Source organism: Siniperca chuatsi, linkage group LG18, assembly GCF_020085105.1.
Source record: "Siniperca chuatsi isolate FFG_IHB_CAS linkage group LG18, ASM2008510v1, whole genome shotgun sequence".
Classification (NCBI taxonomy): Eukaryota; Metazoa; Chordata; class Actinopteri; order Centrarchiformes; family Sinipercidae; genus Siniperca; species Siniperca chuatsi.
In genome coordinates, this window is record NC_058059.1 from 24,285,518 (window position 1) to 24,306,694 (window position 21,177).

Genomic DNA, 21,177 nt, shown 5'->3' on the forward strand with positions numbered 1-21,177 from the left:
CACCATTGAGTCTGTTTCTGTCCAAGGTTTCTGTCTCTTAAAGGAAGTTTTTTCTTGCCACTGTCGCCAAATGCTTGCTCATGGTGGGATTTGTTGGGTTTCTGTCAATAATATTATAAAGAGTTCGGTCTAGACCTGCTCTATAGGAAAAGTGCAATGAGATACTGTTATGAATAGGCGCTACATAAATAAAATTGAATTGAATTCTATGCACATTCACAACTTCTTCTACAAAAAATTATTTATTATTATTATTTCATCACTCAACTCCTTCCACATTTTTCAATGTAGAAACTTCATTCAAACATCAAAATATTCAGCTCAATTAGGACATTCCCACTATGGTAGTCTACGTAAGACATGCCTCTGTTTTCTACCAACCTGAGTCAATTGTAAGTTAAGACTGCAGAAAGACTAGTTAAAAAGACAACAAAAAGCTAAAAGTAAAGATACTGTAAATGGTTGAAACAACCAGTTTCTGCCACTCCAAATGGCAGTAATACAATTGTAAACTACTGAAAAATACCATTGAATAATATCAAAAAGCCATCCCATCTACCAAAGGGGTACTTAGGCCCATCTGATAGGGCTGTGGGGGTACGTCTGACAAAAAAGGGTTGGGAACCACTGCAAAGAGAGATTCAATGCCACGAAACGTCGCATTACAGCACCAGCATCTCAGACCAAAACAAACGGCCGATACAGCCCACCAGACTCCATTGAGAAAAACAGTAATTTTACCTTGCAGAAAATTGTAAAACACACTTGATTCAAACTGGACAGAAACAAAAAAATCGTAATTCACAATTCAAATCTACCTCTGTCTCACACACAGAAACACATACACACAATGTCATTCCCGATTTTCAAAATAAAAGTCCAAGATGGTAACCTTATCATAACAATTGGGGTGATGTTTGTTTTCAAAATAAAAGCCCCCAATAGTCACTGTATGTTAACAGGAAACTAGGGATGGACCTAGTTTTTTCAAAATAAAAGTCTGATAGAGAAACTGTATCTTAACAGGAAGCTCAGGTGGGGCTTGTTTTTCAAAATAAAAGGCCCCAATGGTCACTGCATGTTAACAGGGAAATAGAGACAGACCTAGTTTTTCAAAAGAAAAGACTCAGAAAGTAACTATACCTTAACAGGGAACTCAGGATGAGGCTGTTTTTTTAAACAGGTCAATATATGATAACCCAAAACTATTATAGTCACACTCCTTTGGGTGCTTCTTCACGCAAAGTTAAGCCAACTATGCAGTTTAGCTCCCAGCCATTATTCAAGCAATGCAGTTTGCATCCTTCATTCCTGTCCCACTTTCCCAACTATTCGTATTCTGTCCTACATTTTTTCATACATTTTTCAAGTATTTTCTACTTATTCATGCTTTCTATGAAGAACTCCATTCACACCTTATGATATTCCACATCCTTTATACATTATTGCTACTATTCAACTTTTAAAGCCAGCAATTCAGTTTAGCGTTAGCTTTTCAACAAACCTTAAAATATTCCACATTTTTCATACATTATTGGTATTATTCAACATGTATCATTCAACAGCCAGCATTCACACACACAATGTCTTCAGAAATTGCTTCTCTAGTTATTAGTGGGAATGCAAATCTTTATTAGTCTTCTTCTGTACATAAAATTGTCATGGTTCAAATAATGAGCTCACTTAAGCACTAGGACTTACAATTTTTGATTTTTCTGCCTCAAAGCACCAAGAGAGCCATTCAGCTGTCTCATAGACTGTAACGTTATTTTACCTCTCACAGTCTCAGGAAAAAACATAAATGTGCCAACTTTTGAAACTGTTATTTCTCTAGCATTTTTAACTTTATCCACACAAATTATACATCTAAAGGTTCATCAATGCCTTCTGGTGCTGATGATTTCACCAAAATGACCTACAGCTTTTTGTGTCTTCTTTGATGGGAAGTTTTACAGATTTGGTGCATTGTTGTTGGGCAGTTTAGGCCTCTGTCCTTTTTAAATATTAATAAATTCAAACCTTGAGCTGTTTCAGGTATAATTCAGAATTCAAATCTACCTCTTTCGGTCCCTGTCTCTTTTTGTCTGTCATTCTGTTTGTCTGTCCCTGTCTTTCGCACTCTTACTCCCTGCCTGTTTGTCCGTCTCACTCTCAGTCCTATTTGCACTGGATTTGTCTTAGATGGGATCTTTCTGTGGTTTATAGAAACTGCACAGCTCCTGTCATTAATCCTGTGGAAATCTACCATATCTGTAATCAGTAATGTCAGAATTTCACAGCAAACATCCAATTATTATTTTATTTAGTGCCATAACTGAACCCAAAGAAGAAAAAAAAGGGAGACCACATGAGTTCCCTAACTAAAAGAAAAAAGCACCTACATTAAAAAGGTGGGGTATGCGATTCTAATCTAATACACGTCTAATTCTGCAAATATCTCCTCACGGTCTGCTAGCTTTCCGTTTGGTGTGTGCGCTGAAAGAAAATCTGGTGTTTGTACACATCCCTGGCTCTGTAAATGGGAAATTAACAAAGTGGCTCAGGCCGAGCCACACAGCACTATTCAAGCCATTCCAGCCATGATTTGTGTCAGGTAAAGTTAAATTAGTTGCCCACGGACATTCAGCTTACTTTCCTCCTTTCCTTACAAACCTCAGGTTTGTGTGTGTGTTCTGATCGCATGGAGTTGGTGAAATATTTACACAAAAACGTCCCACACACACAGCGATTCCAAATTGTCAGTTGTGGTTTCCAGCATACTAGAGAAATTTTCTTCCATTTTCTCCCCCTGTTAAAAGGGTTTTTTGGGGGGAGTTTTTCCTCATTCGAATTGAGGGTCTGTGAAGCCCCTTGAGGCAAATTGTGATTTGTGATATTGAGCTATAGAAATAAAATTGACTTCTTCTGGTCTACATTTTCAGAATGGTATTTGTTATTCTATTTTGTGACAGTTTCCAACATTGTTGGTGATATTAGTGGGAGATAGTGGAGCTTCTGGAGCTAGTGTTTGCACAATTATTCTTCCAGTTTGAATTTAGAAATGCTTCAATAGTCAATCAAAATCAATACTCACATTAAGTTCTGATTATTACACCTCCAGATTTTATTTCCGAATATCACAATAGAGCGCTCTAGCCCATTTCCAGTAATGCATGCACAGTACTCAGTTACCAGTTTCCACCAGCTTCTACCTGTACTTACTGCATGTGAGGAATACCAATCCCCCATTTATGAACAATATGGCTCAACATACTGTATTTCAGGCAGACACCATAGAACTGCAAGTGGAGAGATTATGGCAACCTGATATAATCAAGTATTTATGTGAAAGTTTTATTTACAACTGTGTGATATGGTCTCATGCTCTGTGGGCTGTTCCACTCTGAAGGAGGCTCACAGGCTCACTTCACTTTCTAAAATAACATCATACAGCAGTTTGAGGATTGATACTGGTTTACAAAAACATTCTGATTCCTAAATCAATGAGGACTAAAACACATGTAGTACTGAAGAAAAGGCAACTTAGAGGAAATTACATGAGTGTTTTCATATGTGTGGATACAGCAATGACTGCTCGCCAGCCTGCCTGAGAGTCACTGGCTACATTGTTAGAACAACAGAAATCTGACCAGGGGTGGAAAGGGGTCACAAAACACATTTCCATACAAAAGACATTTGGTAAATAACTATATGTTAAGAAATGTTTACATTTTCTGGTGTTAAACATTCACTAAGCAATTTGTAGGGCCATATATTGAAAAGTACAGAGTAAAGTCCTGTAAGACAATACATATATTTTGTTTAATCTTGTGTGCACAAGTTAAAAAGTATATTTGGGGCTCTGTAGAAAAGGTCTTAAAAAAAATGTATATCAAATATGTCTAGGGATAAAAAAAAAGAAAAAGAAAAAGGAAATGTAACTCAAGGTGCACTTACAGCCTTTTAACCAAATTTCATGGTCTATATCAGCAGATGAAGTTACATCCACCAATTAAGACAATGAGATGTGGTTGAAAGCTTTTGAAAAAGCTAGTAAGTGGACTTGAGTGTTTTTGTCTACTTTTTCCAAAGTTGAGAATGAACTTTCATGCTCAAATGCATAACTTTACAATATGTTAATAGAATTCAAATAAGGTACTTTTCAGGGTATTCCACATTTCTGACATGTTTTTTTTTTTATGTCTGTCACTCATCGGTCTCACTGAACAAACACCCATTTTCTTCACATATACGTCTCATGTAGTAACCTTGAAAACCTTTTGTTTTTTCAATTCACAATGAATGGCATCCTGATGCATTTCCAATTGTGTTTGAGTCTGTATTTGTGAATGGGGTGTTAAATACTACTGATGTGTCAGGTCTTGAGTAAATTTAGTGTTACAGTATTACATTGAAAAACTGATAAGAATGAGCTTTTTTATTTTATTGAAAGCCACCACATGTAGAATGTTTATGTGATTACATCTTCAAAAATGATTCTGATTGAAGTTTTTGTTGCAGCGGCTTTTTTGATACTACCACTATGGGGCACCAAAGTCATGTGAGCCTCCTGTTGTTAAGGATGCCACGTTAAACAACATGTTCACCCACTGTAGAAGAAGAGAAGCTCTGTAGTGAAGGGCTAAAGCTACCACTGTTTACATAAGAACTTTCCAAAAAATGTTTTGCTCAGACCTGAGCCTACCAGGTAGAGCAAGGGCTTAAGATGGACAACTTCTGAGTGACAACAACATTCTTAACATTCTGTTGGTCAGTTAACCAATCAAATGAATAATTTCTAACCAACTAATTACATACTACAAACAAGGCCAATGAGTACAGTCAAGAGAACTGTGAAGTACTGGTTATCTTTGAGGCAGAGTAAGAGCAGGCAGAGAGAAATGACTTACTGATCCTTAAAGCCATTATGTGTAGAATGTTTTTCTGTCATCATAGCATATTAAACTTATTCTGATGGCACAAGCTTTGCTTTGTGACAAATTTAACAATTCTGTTGATACTTGATTTAGACTATGTGTTGTTTTCAACCGATTCATCTTGGGTCACAGTGTCTTTTTTGTCACTACCACAGGGAGTAGGGAAAATCCAGTCTCTTATGATTTCATGCAGACCCCTCTGGTGTTATTCAGTGTTCAGTACATTTCTACCAAAGTAAAAAAGCAGTAAAACTTCACAGAACTTTATGGAAATTTCGATATCTCTCTGATTGGTTCACTAGTCAAGGAGGCTACATTTAGTGCCAGTCATACTGCAAATAGCAATAACCATTTAATGTAATTCATGTTTTAGATGGTGGCCAATGCTTGGTTATTTTGCTTGTTTTTTCCTGAAGTGGTAGAAGTGCTTTACACTTGAACATTTAAGTCATTGGCATAAACCCCAGCCAGGATCAACCCTAATGTCCTGTAGTCAAACAGACGTCCCCTGGGTACTGTACAGGTTAATGTGTTGACGTGTACAGTTTCACCCATAAATATGTTGGAAGCAGTGGAACAGTAGGAGAGCTGAAGGCCGAACTCTGTGATTGTTTCTGGAAGGAGTGTGGCCTCATTCCCCCTTGTAGTGAGGACACCTCTTCTCCTTGAATGCAGCCAAACCCTCCAATCGATCTTTAGTTGGTATCACCTTAAAAACAACACAAATGTGTCAGTACTAAAAATGATGCACCTCTTTATCTGAAGTCTATCTCAAGTCAATGCTTACAGCCTCTATTAACCCTTTTCCTGAGGGAGACCCTGCACTGAGAGGTGTTTCTAACATTTAGTCACCTTATTTTAAATTGACGAGGGTAGACTAAATATAAAAAGCAGTATAATGCAATACCAGCACAAATTGCAGCCTCTAAAATGATCAGAACATTGAATCAACACCTCTCATAAAGAGTCTCAACAAAAACTGAACATTAGAACCTTCACAAAGGGAGGATTTATTGCAAGGCTGATGGATTAGATTGTAATATGCTGCATTAATATAATATCGTTTAGACCGTAATTACGAACAACTGAGTCGGAAGAAATGTTCACGTGAGCCTCCGAGTTGGAATTCCAACTCACACAATATTTTTCACTTGGTAAAAAGAACTACAGAAAGTGTCAAACTGTTGGCAAAATAGCTGCAAAGCCTTCACCGCTGACAGTACTAAAAAGATACCCTATGGAGTTTCTGACCACTGTGGGTCCCCGTTTGGTTTGTTCTTACGCATGTGCACACACGGGTGATGCAATACACAGTCTATGGTTTCACATTACACAATGTCTACACAGCCCATGTAGTGAAAGCAGCACATTAGCAGGGCAGCAGCAGCTTCAGTCCTCCGTCTGTGTCATGGATGTATAATAAGACCTGGATACGGCGCCGCCACTCATCCTCGCTTTCAATTTTGCCCAGTGGCCACTCACAGTATTGCAGTGAAAAATTCCCCTGTGGCTCCAAAAGCATTTTCCCCATAGACCACCATTATAAAAGAGACGTCTGTAAAACTGTTGACAGGACACCTCGAACTGCAAACAAGGTCAATTATGACACTATTATGAATTTGTGATCCACGGAGGTTTTAGATTTGTAAAACTTTCCTCGAGCAGATAAAAGCGATTTAAAAATCTGTGATGTCATCACAATGTAAAGTCTATGGGCCGAGCGGGAACTCGCAGGCAGGGCCAGCGGGAGAAACACTACCGCTCATATTCGCTGGGCCGCATATGCCCGGAAGTAAAACCGGAAGCCAGAAACTTTTTTGTCATATGCACCAGGCAAGCAATTCTTATTGGACTGAATAGGTGCCATCTTTGGGTCCAGTATCCAGGTCTTATTATACATCCATGGTCTGTCTCTACGCAGAATGCGTTCAAGCACAGTACTGAGTGTAGGTCAGCGCTCAGAACCCAATACACAATCATGCTAGTGGCGCGCGTAAAGCTGAAGAAAATAGACTTTGTGACCGCAAGCCTAAAACTGCGGCCTGTGTAGACAGCTGGATTGATTAAAGCAGGAGCGTATTTGTTCCGTCAGATGGGCATGAGATTGATGCCTGAAAAACGCAGCTGAAACGCCCCGCGTAGTCAAGCGGTTATTCCACTTATCTACAGGTGGCGGAAACGTGCCAACGAAGGCAGGGAAAAAGAAGACTGCTAGCTTGTAAACATGCATGTAAATAACGGAGATTTAAAAAAAAAAAAATTCAGTTTTGCAAATGTTTTATGGAGGAAGGAATTACATTCAACATGTTTGTTAGACCTCAAGGATACACAAAGTTTCTGTTTACATTCAGTGCTTCTCACCAAGACAGAGTAATGCAAGGATTCCCTGTTCTTCCCATTCTGCCCAACATTTCATGAATGCAGCAGCACAAGTCTTGGCTAGGCTGACGTAACAGACTGCCAACCGAACGTATATTTCATACAACGGGGTAAATAATTGTGAATTGAACTGTTTAAGTACTCACCTGGGCATAGCATGCCTCTTCAATTGCCAGACCTGTAGATAAATCCACCTGAAAGAGAATGTGGCATCTCTTAGTGAATGTTCACACTGCAGCTGAAAATGTCTAGATTCTAAGTTTCTCCTCATTTGCGACTCAGTCCTGATGCTTTCTAATTAACAACACGAAGATATACGTAACTGCACGTTATTGTTTCTCTGCTACAAAACATGAAGGACAATCAGCCTGAAAGCAACTGTATTTAAATGCTCCAATAAGATTTTTTTAGCTCTCATTCAGAGTGTTCCTTCCAATGTCTTACTTTTGTAGTTTTGTTATTTTTTTCAGTCATGATAACACAATCTGACTGCTTGCGTTTCTTGACCAGTGAGACACTTTTTAGTGATGTCACGGTGTTCCCAGATCTCGGCTATTAACTCGGGGAGTACCATGCTATCAAAAGTTATGGATAAAACTATAAAATAAGAGCCAAGGTGTGATAAATTGGAATTATCCTTTAACTGGCAACCAAAAATTTCAGAACTCCCTGGCCCTGACTTAAACTTAAAATGTGTTTTTTTTTTTAAATATAAGAAAAACTGCTACATATTATTAATATGTTTGAAAAACTCTTTTTCAGGAGTTTTGACTGCAAAAAGAGTTTTTTCAGTTGAACTCCATAAGGGCTAGAAGTTTTTCATTTTTCCTGTAGGATGGGGCAGCAGTGTTGCAGGACAGACTGAGAGTCTCTGCAGGAGACGGAAAGGTGGGAGTAACATGGCACATCTGTGGGAGCAGGTTGTGGAGCTCAAAATGCTTGCAGTATTTACTTTCCTAATGCTGTGGCTCAATTTTAACAACAGAGTTTCAATTTACAAAACTGTTAACGCAAAGAGCCAAACTGCCTCGCTAAGTTCTTACCTTTAAACACAAAAGGCTGTACTTAAATACTAAGTGCAAAACCATTATTCACATGCTCAACACACTACAGTATATACAACCACATTTTAGCAGTGGTCAATTGTTGTACTAGACATACTGATCACAAAAATTAATTCAACAAGTGAAGAGTCAAACTTGAAAAGATCAACTGTGGTCTCTGTAATAAGAGTTCATCAGACTCAGAACAGGTAAGTCATTTTACAGTATTACATCTACATCAGAAAAAAACAACACAAGTCTATGTAATATACACAAAGCCTTTCCAAAATTTATCTTTATGAAGAAGTTTTTGGAGAGACAGTGTGTGACTTGATTTCAACTGGATGGCCATTTTGTCTGTCGTTTAAATTTTTGTATTGGAATGCATTATACAGACTTCTTATTATATAAATACGCATGTTCCTATTTTGGGGAAGATTCTCCAATTTAAGTATTTCAGGGTATTTTACTGTGAATTGAGTGTAGTACATAATCCTATGATTTTGGTGACTGTGTTACATTACAGGAATGTACTATTGATGTGACTTTTGTCACTTTTGTCTTGTACTGTTCGTCAAAACTGACTGGAGATCAGCAAGTGGGGGGTGTGGCCATCTTTTCTCTGAATGACTGGAGAGAGCAAAAGTAGATATGGTGGTCCGGAGTAATGACGTTCGCCTCAAAGACATCCAACAAAATATTCTTGATGATAATAACGTCTTCCAAGGGATCAATGCAATTATTCACAATAACTAACAATAATTTCACAAAGTCTAAAAAAGTATCTAACAGATGCATACTCATGCATTTTCAAAGGAAGGAAAACAGTGAAGACTGTGAAATGCAAATATATTCAGTTATGTTGCAAAACTACAGTTCATATGTGTGAATATGGTGCACAGAAATAGTCTTGTGATTTTAGATCAAATACATACAGTCTGCTGTATAGTACATGTATACCTCTACGTGTATGAAGCAGGGCTCAACCTTGATAAAAGTCAGTGCCATGGTTGCAACTTCAGCGGACAAAGAGCTGCAGTTGATGTACCGGGACCGCGGGGCGCAAACATAACAATGTGTGCAAGACTGGTCTGCAGCTCATCCAGAATTCACATATATTTTTCTTCCACCTTACTCCCCCTTCTGACAACCAATCAAAGAGTATTCTTTTGAGCGTGGAGGTGGAAGGTGTATATGAAAGGCGTCCATATGAGTAAGCCACCCTCCATTAGGCCATGATTGAGGTGTGTGTGATGACTTCTCTGCCCTGCAGTGCCAGGGGTGGAGAAGACCCTCCAAAAGGTTAAACAAAAAAAAACTGAAACACTGTTGTGAAAAAAGCAAAATAGAGCCAGCAACACTGTAAAAGCAGTCCTGCACTGATCTCTTAGACTTACCTCTATCCCCTGGTTGATTGCCAGTTTTGCCATCCTTATTGCAATTGGACCCTGTGGAGCCAAAAATCCAAGAGTGACTGCCTTTTTAAAGGTTACAAAGTCTCATAAATTACAGTGTGTGATATAATTAAAATCAGTACAATATTATAATGCAATTATTCAAGGCCTAAAATAAAAGCTGTTTATTTAGTCATGACATGCATCACTACATCACCTTTTTGTTCTTCCCCTCAGTGTATAATTTCCTTGACACACAGGACTGCTTGTCAGTGAAATGGTCTTGTTACCTGAGGGTTGATCTCACGGGCGAGCTCCAGAGCCCGCAGGTAGGCAGCATCTCCACTCTCATTCTGTTCCACAGAATGATTGACGAGAGACAGACGACATGCCTCTGTTCCATCCACCACTCGGGCAGCAAAGATGAGCTCTTTAGCAAGAGAGACACCAATCACCCTGGGGAGACGTTGTGTACCACCTGCACAGGAGAGATGAGAAACATGGATGAAACATGGCCTTGACCAGAGACACTGAACAACCCCCCTGATATAAACTTATTTAATTATTATTATTGATTATTTTTTTAAAGTCTGTCTTACAGATTTCAGTGCAAAATACTAATAATAAAATAAATTATAGTGAAAAAATAAATCACCAAGTTTTACAAGCTGATCCTTGCCTCCATGAAACTTAAGTGAAGATTCATGTCCTCATGAAGATAATGAACACATATATGGACAAACAACCAGAGTTTCCAAAGTAAATGTGGTAAATTCTAGTGTTTGGTTGCATTTTACAGCTTGAAGCAATATTTAGAAGCTGTGTGAATTCAAAGTCAATGAAAAGTCACATCCAGAGACAAACAGAAGCAGATTTGCTAGCTGCTGAGAACCCATCACATCTGCTTGTGTTGAAAACATTTCAGCTTGAGTGAAAATCCAGAGAGGGGAGCAGAAGGGAGAAGGTCAGGGGCATCCTTGTGGTCTAGGGCAGGGGACTGCAAACCTTTATTTGAATAATTTATCAACACCCCATCAGTAAACATACTAAAAGACAAAGTTATACTAGGGGTCTCCCAATAGTTTGTTTTCCTCCGGGCACATACAGACTGTTCAAGTTCAAGGTAATTACTGTAAAAATAGCCTACGATAACTTATTACAGAAAATTATATAATGATTATTCAGCTTTTTTGCCAAACCATCTTGTTTCCTTGCAGCCTGAGAGCAAATGTTTTGTGGCCGGGAGCAGCCCAGGGGTAGAGAACCACTGGCCTAGGGGTATAAGGTGCTCACCATGTAATCGCAATGCTTCCGGTTCAAGTCTGACCAGGAACTGCCTGTACTGTCACTTTCAAATACAATAAAAAATGCCTGAACAATACTTGCAAAGAAACAAAGAAGAGTCTCCGGATGTGAGTTCCTGTAAAGTTGTATATCAGTCAGTCTGAGCTGTCACGCACAGGGTAGCTGCTGGCAAGAAGTTTTGAAAAAACACAATCATGCTCTTTTTAAAGAGTAGATTGTAGATGTGTGTAGAGAACATAAACATTTTAACTGGAAATTATGAAAAAAGAATCCAGCCTTACCTGCTCCAGGAATAATCGCAAGTTTGGTCTCAACTAGTCCCATTTTTGCAGTATTGGCTAGAGAGATCAGTATAATGAGAAGTATTACTACTTACACATAAATACTACCACTATCACTACTATTGTTATAGCTGTATTATAAGATACAATAAAGAAAATAAATATTACATTAATTAATACTTATTATAAGTTCAATAACATCCCTTGGTATACATTCAGTACTCAGTGACAGAGAAACACAACAGCTATAGAAATATTCTGAAATATTAAGTTAACTTTGTACATAGGCCAAAATCATTTAGAATTAGGGTCATTTTAACTGGACTAGTCATTTAAAAACACTTGTGTAGCCTCATTGTTTCTGTTAAAACCTATTTTCTGCATCAGTACTGCCATTTCTAGGCACATCGAAGGCTTTTAAGGCGTTCACAACCCAGAAACATATTAATAGTCGATTACACACTTAATTATCATTTGTAATGCATTGGGAAATGCAAGTTGTTAAGCTGCCAAATTTAGCAATAAATGACTGTAAGTGAACCAGTTTGAAGTTGTACTGTAGAAGAGATATTCCCTTTTTCGATGATAAAATGATCTGACCCAGTGATTCCCCTCTGATTACTGTGCTGGAGCTGTGCTCAACAGTCTGAAAGATGCTGGAACTCAACAGGCATTACGGATCTAACAAGAATCTTACAGTATGTTTAGCTGTGATGAAGACTTACGATATCAGTAGTGCATTAGCTTTTAGGTGGTACACAGACAACCTACACATCTCATTCATTTTAAATGGCCTCACCATTTTAGTCAAAATTTTTGTTAAAATAAGCTGTTACTGAGTCTACTGCTTTGTCAGACTTTTCAAACAAACGTTTGTGCTGCTTATATACATTAGCAGTGTTTTGTGCATAGACCAGAGGCAGACTTATCTGTAACCTCAAAATAAAGTCCACTAAGTCTTACAGGCAATTCTGATGTCACAAGCAAGGGCCATTTCCAAGCCTCCTCCTAAAGCAGCTCCATCAATTGCAGCAATTGTTGGTACTGGCAGGTTACCTGTAAAAAAAAATTAAATTTTTTTATTTTTTTTAAAAATGACAATGGTGCCAATCAAGAGACATAAAAATGTACTTATACGTACAAATTAAACCAAATACATCAGGCAAGTACAACTACTCAACTACAAATCAACTACATTGTTGGAAAATAGTATTTCCTTCACTTCTGACAGAGCTACACAAGAAGTTCCCCTCTGCGTCCGGTCTATGCCAGTGTTTTTATTTAGAAAAGAATGACCTAGAGAAACCATAAATTAGCTAGAGACACTCTGTAACTCTAACTCTTGTTTCATCAAGGCTTATTTTTGTCACTATAAATATTTCATCAAAATCAAAATATCCCCCAAAACCATATATAAGTGAACATCACGTTACACAAACTGTTTTCTGAATCTTAATCCATCCAAAACCCTAAAATCCACATATAATCAACTGAGACATGTTCCCAGCTTTTGCAAGGAGACAAGATAGAAACTGCCTGACTGTTAAAGGCAGAATTGATTGATGATAACGGTATCACTCAAGTACAAAAACATTAATCGCCATTTCACTAGCAAGGACCACACCATCAACAGATGCGTTTAAATGATTTATTAACAAAAACAAAAGATTATGAGCGATGCTTGAACTTTTGTACTTCTTCGGTCTGTTGCTGCGTTGTGGGGAAGCTTCAGTGGGGAATAGGCCGTGGCACACTGGCACGACGGACCCCCAAAAGCCTCCAGTTACTTAAGACGAGACTGAGCGGGTCTGAGATCTTGGAGATCAGAATGAATGTAGCAGTGAAAAGCTTGAGAGGATCAACGGCCCATGATTTGTATTAAATGCTTGATGCCGTTGCGGGAGAGTACTGGAGGGGGGAAATGAGTGTACTTGGCATATGTGCTGGTGGAACCAAAACCAAGTAGCCACTTTTTCGGACTCAGATAAACAGAGAATCTGTCATGGTTATGCTGGGATTTCCGGAATTACAAGAAGTTTGCAAGGGTCTCGAAAGGATTCAGCTGTGATTTTAGAGAATTTAGACGAGTCGGAAATGCAGGCGCGGCCGCTTGGGTCGAAGCGGTGAATCCAGAGCGTCTGAGGAAACCCAAAAAAAAGCAAAAGCAAGCAAGAACATGGCTTCTACAGTTTAAGCAACATGGGGGATGCTGTATCCAGAGCGTATGGTGTGGATGCAGACTTACAGCAAGTCTGCAGTAAGAGGAAAGCAGTGAGGACTTGAGCTGGCTCTTGACGAAGAAGTCCTCTGAGAAATGAAGTTATTTGAGGATGGCTGGAGGCCAGACTTGGGCTGCTGGTTAGGAGTTTAGAGAAGCCAAAGCCGCTAGGGTAAACTTTTGATGGTATGTGTTTTGATGGCTATCATGAAATGGGCGTAGGTAACAAAACAGATCATGGTTAAGAGATCAAAGGACAGGTGGTTATGTTGTACTGGTCGTGAAGGTAGCAGAAACCCTTCCAAGCTGACAAGTAAGACGAGACAGGTGATATGCTGTTGATAATATCCCCCGGAGGGGCCGATCCTCTGAAGTTCTGAAATGAGCAATCAGTGTACAGATGGATGTGGTGTGGGTGAGTCAGTTGTACATCGTAGAAGAAAGTGATCCCATTCCATTTGGCGAGAAGGGGTTGAACCAAACACGGAGTTTGGCAGTAAATTTAATTGTCAAGTATGCCCCGGCATATGTCCTCATTGGCCTGCTGAAGACGGGCTGCAGCTTCGGAGGCAGAGTAGATGTGATATGGTAGAAACCATTGCCTCCAAAACAGAGGGCCAGATTAAGGATGATGGCCACGTAATTGTCCATTTCCTGTTGGCAGGTGGGAAATTGTGAACAAAATGCGTTTCTGAATAGATAGAAAACATAAGCAAACTCTGTTGCAGTTGCTGGAAGTGGGCGGCAGGGGGCGCTGGCATCCCAGTGCCAGGTTCCCAGGTTGCCCTGAGCTGGAATGAGCTAGAAACACGAAACTCGGCCCAATAACTGGAAATGGTGTGCATGTGCCTCCACAGAAATTTGAGCCCAATTGGCACTGTAATTAAGGCCCAAAAATGCAATTTTGAACAGGCCGCGCCCCTCACACCGTAAGTCCGAACTTTCTCTCACAAGTCAAGCTCAATGTGCTCTAAAAAAGCCTCTGGGACCATCTGGATTCTTTGCTAATTTGCATAATGTGAAAAACAGTAAAATGAATATAACTATTTTAATTCTGACTATCGACACCAAAATTTATATACAGCATTGCAGGACTGAGATACACATTTCTATTATAAATGAGCAAGATCGGTCAAAAAACATGGCCGCCATCAACCAAGATATCTTTGCAAAGGGAGGGCTTAGCAGCAGGGAGTGTAACTCATTAACAATTTGTCCAGTCATCATAAATCTTGGGAGTAGCTACAAAAAATAAAGTCTAATTGTGTTGCCCTGACTCATCTGATTTGTGTCATTAATGAAAGTAAAGACATTTTAAAAAATCTATTTTTTTCACTTTTTCAAAGTAATGATAACAAAATTACATGAGATCTGCAAGTCAAAGAAATTTCATTATTATTAAATAAGAAAGTGAGGCGTGAACATGCATCACCGTCAGTTGTCTAGAACAAATCAATCAGTCAATGAATCTACAATGAATTCATGAACAGTCACTGAATTCCATCATTCTTTACAGTCTTTACCCAGCTCTGTGATGAGTGCTCTTGCTTTGGACACAAATGGTCCCACTTCACTTTGGTGCATCTTGGCCCTCTCCTTCAGGTCTGCACCTGCACACAGAGACAAAGCATCGGCATCAAGCCAGAGGCCTGTAGCTTCCTGAAAAATGTGGCAGAGGAGTACAGTGTGGTCCAGTGTGGTATCTGACAAAATGTCAGTATCAAGGTTTCTGAATATAAATAGAATACTAAATTCTCTCTACTAGATCCATACCTGCTCAGAGGCAAGATCTCAATATGAAATATTATACATAAAATGACGTATAAAGATTCAACTGGCAAAGTGTCTGAAAACCAAGAAGTGAAATGGAAAGACATTCCAAACAGCAGATTCCAACAGTCAAAAATCCCTCCAATGCAATAAACAAGGAGACTGTACCTGCACAGAAAATCCCAGGAACCAAACTACATAAAATGACACTGCGCACTTTGTTATTCTTCTTGATATCCTCCATAGTCTCAAACATCTGAAAGACAAAAAAATTGTGTTATTTTCCATTAAATTGCATTTAAATAACATTTCTCAGTTTATATTACCGAACAAAAATAATAATAATAAACTGGAGCACATTGTAAGACAAAGTCAGACATCAGAAATTATAGGAGAGATCAGAAAAAACTAAATCTGAGTGCTTGAAGACAGTTAGCAGGTACAGAACGTATTTTTAAGATCTATTGACCGCTTTCCATACACTGTTGAGTCATCATAGTTAAGCTGGAATGAGGCTTCTCCCAGGATACACATAAATGTCTCTGCAAACGTACACATAGAAGGGTATTATGGATAACCATAGTTCGCCAAAGCTTGCAAAGGAGCTGCCGTGTACACCTTCCAAATCTCAACAGTTTGTCATTTGGATCTGCGCGTCAAGCAGGTTGACTGGTTGATTTAACTCGTGTCAGGAGGCAGATGAGGTATGGAAAAGAAAAATATATATACTATATATAAGCATAATAGAAACAGCCACAAATATGTCTCTGAGTGACCCCAGTGCACACTAGCCTACATGCAGCCCAGAGAAGTAGAATTCCAGCTTTACTTGTGTTACCAATCATTGGCTTAGTCATCCTTATCATGTTAAAATAAATACAAGGTAAAGAGCAATACATACCATTTTGACCAGATTTTTGCTTATGGCATTTTTGGCTTTGGGTCGATTTAGCCCAACAACAACAATACCTGAAAGACAGTGTTACATAATGCTGATTAACAATGGCACACAGGTAACGCATACGTTAATGAAGAGCAGCATGTCAGACATCACATAACACGATGAAGTCACAACTGGAAAACACAAGCATCGTCTACCAAGGTTACATCACGAAAACTGAAATGCTGTGTCCTAAATCCGTACCCTAGACTTCAGTACAGTAGATGTACGCAGACGCTTTGAGCTACACAAGACCGATTTCACGCGTTGTTATGTTCTGGAGTGTGTCACCTCAAAATCTTAACGCAACGCAATGTAAGCTGCAGTCTGAGTGTTGGAGCTAGGGGACCTACAGCATGAAAGAAGAAAAAGCTGACCCCTTCTGTTTGGTCGTATCATGGAGAACTGTACGCAGAGGCATGTTTATGACACTTTGTCACCTCTTCATTCAGGCAGGAATGCAGTTGAAAACATATATACGGTGGTCATGGAAACACTCTGATTAGCTCTATATCGCCCCCTTGACCGACGTTTATTACCCCCACCGCTGCATTAGAGTGCACCTTGAGTATGTTCACTGGGGTTGCGTGGACTGGCGTTGTCATTTGTGTTCGCATACTTGCGTGCACTATGTTTGTGCCCTTAGTGTACAACATACTTGAACATTTTATGCCAACAGGATATCATACAATACTTAAAAAGAGACATCAATCAAACTGTAACTTTAGACAGTTACTGCCAATTAAACTTCAAAGAGAGCAAAGTGTTTTCCCAAAAATTTAATAGTTTGGTTTTCTGAGGTGTTCCTTGAGCTGTCTCACCATCCAAAATTAGTTTTCATTTTTTCCAGCTGTGAGCAGCTCCTCCTTTTCCTTTGTGCATTTCATTATCGGAGAATAGTGCCCATCAACAGCACACTCAAAATCAAGCGTCTTTTAGTGTGAATCCTGTTTCGAGTATACTTTATTTTGTTACTTTTACAATGTGAACACACATACTCAGAATCTGTTTAGAATTAGTGTGTGTATGGAGCTGGGACACAGCTTATGTCAGAGGGACTACTTTTCAGTAGAAAAAGTAGATCCTATCAAGAGTTTTCTTTGGAATGTTCTTTTTTCCCCAATGTAGAGAGCACCACAAACTAAATTAGTTCACCTCCATTGTATTAGGTGAAGTTGGGCTGGGCGATAATTCAATGTAGAGCTGCAACAAGTCGACAATTAACTGATTAGTCGATCCATAGAAAATTTACTTTTTTGATAATCGATTAACCATTTAAGTCATTTTTTAAAGCTAAAAAGCCTAACACTGGATGGTCCCAGGTTCTCAAATGAAAAGAAAATGGTGCTTTTCTTTGTCTTACATTACAGTAAATTGATTCTCTTGGATTTTGGCTGGTTGGCCAGTTTCTGATGGTTTATAGATAAGGCGATCAAATGATTAATCGAGAATATAATCTGCAATTCAATCTATAATGAAAATAATCGTTAGTTGCAGCCCTAATTCAGTGCTATTGTTTATGGACTTTTGGCAAAATCATACTGTTACAATATGATCTTAACATTTTATTGTACAACATATTTATCATGTACAATTTAATGACTCTGATCTGGAATTTAAAATAACAAAACAAGTTATTGAGCTTTTTGTTGAACACAAGAGATGGGTGGATAACACCGAAGCTCAGAAGCTTGTTTGAGCCCTATGAAGCTCACTGTTTCAGTACATTGTACCAGAGCTTGTGTCAAATTAAGAATACTGCGTGACCGATGACGTCCGAAACCTAAAAAGGCACTGGTGCTTCAGAAAGCGCTTCATTCAGTTTGACAGCTAAACTTACGGAAGCCCTGAGAGTACAGCTGGGTATCGCCATTGATTTCTGAATCGATTCCGATTCACAAGGTCCCGATTCCATTCGATATCGATTCGGTTAGGGATATTTTACCAACAATACCAATTTTGCCTGGATATGAAAGAGATTCTCAGAGAACTAATGCTCTAAATTGTACAAGGAACCCTCTAACCTGGTGCATTATTAAAAGTATCAATGTTTACATTAAGAAATGAGCCATAAAATCACCTATAACAGAGCTGATATTTCCACTCAGACACCCCAGTGTTTCCCCAACCATTATATTATAAATAAATATATAGATATTAAGAAAAACAACTTGACATTTAAGGTTGAAATAATGTCCCTTAAACATCAAGTATTGCATTTCAAAATGTTGTGCTGTTATTTCCACGCTCAGTCAGGTGAGCCCGGGAACCTGTATACCTGAATGGCAGACTTTCACTAGACTCACAAAACCTCTGAGATACATGTAAATTAGCATAATATGTTGTAGAATTTTTGTGTTATTCACGCTTTAATACCGCGTTATGTATCAACATATACTCACTGTTTGTGAACTTCCTTCTCCTTACGTTCAGCACATCTATGTGCTGTTTTAGCTCAAAGAAAGGGTTCATCAAACTAGTAGCACAACATTTGAAAGCAGACAAATGTCAAGTTTCCCCAAGTATTCCAGTATTACACCCTTAGTAAGCCTTCCGATCCGCGGAGCCCAGCTCGCTGCACTTTGCGGCCTGAGAAAGCTTCTCCTGGAGAGGTGCAACTAACTGGTGGCTGGGGTCCCGCTGCAGCTCGGGGGAAACGGGCTACATCCCAGCCTCATACACTGAAAAAATGCTGGTAAACAGCACTTTCTGACCTGGGTGGGGGTTTTTTTTCTCTTTTTAGCTACAAAGCTAATGTCAATCTGCTTGTCATAGAAACAAAACCCATGCGCAGCGTTTTCCTCTCTTACCGCACAAGTGCTTCACTCCAGCGTTTCTCTGCCAGAAAGAAAAAAAAAAAAACGCTAGGCTATATCGACACAAGCCCTAACAGTTTCACAAAAGTTTTGGCAGGTGAAAAGTGTTTGTTGTTGTAATACTCATTTCGGCCACAAGAGGCTGAAGTGCACCACTACCCCATGTTCTATATAGGACTAAAAGCATTCATGCTTGCAAACACACAATATAAGTACCTTGTGTTTAGAGAGCATGGAGAAATTAAAACACACCTGAAAGAAAACATGAATGTTTTTAGTGATCCTGACAATAAAAAAAATTTCACCTGCCAAAACTTTTTTTTCATGTTTCGCAGATTCACTTTTTTTCTTAAGGAACTTAGAAAGATTATCCTGGCAAAACCTTTTGGTTTCACCTGTTCTTAAGTCATAAACACAGGAGAGAAAACTATTTAGATCAGACTTAGAAAATGGATCACCAGAATTTTTTTTCTCTTCACTTCTTGCCTCTCAGGGCTTCCATAAAAACTACTTTATGTAAAAGGCACATTACTGGGATAAGAAGAGAGGAGAATAATAGAGAAATATGGCGATGTATACTAGAAAGACAACCATAAATATAAAACATTTCCACCTGATACCATGTAATAATGTAAGAAAAGTAATAGGCTAATTTAATAAATATAATTCTCCTGAAAAGTTACATAAATATCAACAATGAAGTTAAAACGCATGAGCCCACAGCGGACACTGGGCCTAAACTACACCAAAAAAGGTACATTAATATTTTGAGTCAGCAAAAATATTTTATATCTAAGCTTTTTGGACAATGCATTTATTAAGTATTTTACTGTAACATATGGCATAATAACATCTACAATTAATGCAGCACTTCTTAACGAAAGTATTATAGATTTAATAATAACACGCAGGCTTCTTGGACTTTTATTGCACATATGAGAGTAAAACAATTAAAATCAGAGTTGGGTTGTAGTGCGTTGGGGCCTTGGTAGCACGTCAACGGCTTACGTCAACGCGTAGCCTCTACTTTAATGATGGGCGGGGCTCCCTTTTTGTTTGTGTTTGCATCTGGATGGCGGATTGTGCCTTTACACCATACTCCCGTTTGTTGGGATGCTAACGGGACTTCCGTTTTAACAGTTGCAACAGTTGTAAAAAACAAAAAACAAAAACAAACTTGCATTGGAACTTACCGGCGTCTTCTCCGTCCAGGTACCTGACCCGCAGGTCTTCCTTCGAGTCCGAGCTGTAGTGTCGTGTCACTGTTCCGTGACCGTTCAGGCGAGAAGAAGGCGAGACTTTACCGGAGAAAACATACCGTCTCGAGCAGGAGACGGCCGCCGCCAGCCTGCACACGCTGTCCGCTGTCTGCATGTGGAAGGCTTGCCACAGAGCTCTGCGTCCCACTAGGACCGCCATGCTGAGGAGCTGCAGTGCTTTTGACTTTCAACTTTGAACCCAGTCACGTGTTGTTGTCACGTGACTTATTTGCAGTCTGTAAGGGGAGACGCGAGACAAATTTAAAACTCTATATTTTGTAACGGATTTGTTGAAAATGATCGATGTTGCCACTAAAGTGGTAAATTACGAAAAGTAGCCTGTCGCATAAATATTTCCATCCAACCAAGTCCTTATATTATGAAGCCAGATAACAACTGAAACCGTCATTTCTGATGCACAATCTTTACAAAAGTAACACTTCACATAAAACAACGCGACAATGTTGAGATGTTTTCATACAAGAAAACTATGACAAGATGTCTTCAGCTTATCTTGACAGCAAACAATTTGTAATTTCTCTTTGTATCACCATAATATGCTGTTTGGGTTCCATCATATTTATTGATCTAAACAGAAGTAATTATATCTTGTCAACGTCAGTTCTGGTAAGATGTCATACATCAACACTCCCACTTAGTCCCCATAGTGATATTAAGCCGTGCAGATAGTTTTAACTTGAATTAAAAAGTTTTTGAGTTTTCTGCGTCTTTAAATTCCTCCACCACCCTAATCCAAAGGTGGTAAATGGTTCATTTGTCTACTGCATCAAATTAAAAACTCAATAGCAATGTCTCTGTCCAGAACAATGTCCTGGTTAACACTGCCATCGACCGT

General features: G+C 39.0%; 1 protein-coding gene across 1 annotated transcript; it reads right to left on the reverse strand.

The window, feature by feature from the left end:
• Positions 1-3,079: 3,079 nt before the first annotated feature.
• On the reverse strand, positions 3,080-20,557 carry auh (AU RNA binding protein/enoyl-CoA hydratase). The gene is made up of 10 exons (XM_044173369.1): positions 20,256-20,557; positions 16,208-16,275; positions 15,475-15,562; positions 15,060-15,146; positions 12,282-12,374; positions 11,319-11,375; positions 10,023-10,210; positions 9,736-9,786; positions 7,442-7,489; positions 3,080-5,625 (listed from the first exon to the last, which is right to left on the reverse strand). The coding sequence occupies exons 1-10, from the start codon at positions 20,479-20,481 to the stop codon at positions 5,548-5,550; spliced, it is 984 nt and encodes a 327-aa protein (XP_044029304.1). The 5' UTR covers positions 20,482-20,557; the 3' UTR covers positions 3,080-5,547.
• Between the last annotated feature and the right edge of the window lie 620 nt (positions 20,558-21,177).

What these genes read in the sequence shown, in the direction of transcription:
- auh (XM_044173369.1), bottom strand. Translation starts at nt 20,481, where the DNA reads ATGGCGGTCCTAGTGGGACGCAGAGCTCTGTGGCAAGCCTTCCACATG. An exon ending in CCTGGACGGAGAAGACGCCG is followed by an intron (nt 16,276 to 20,255) that starts GTAAGTTCCAAT and finishes ACTGTCTTTCAG; the next exon opens with GTATTGTTGTTGTTGGGCTA. An exon ending in AGCACTCATCACAGAGCTGG is followed by an intron (nt 12,375 to 15,059) that starts GTAAAGACTGTA and finishes TTTTTTTTACAG; the next exon opens with GTAACCTGCCAGTACCAACA.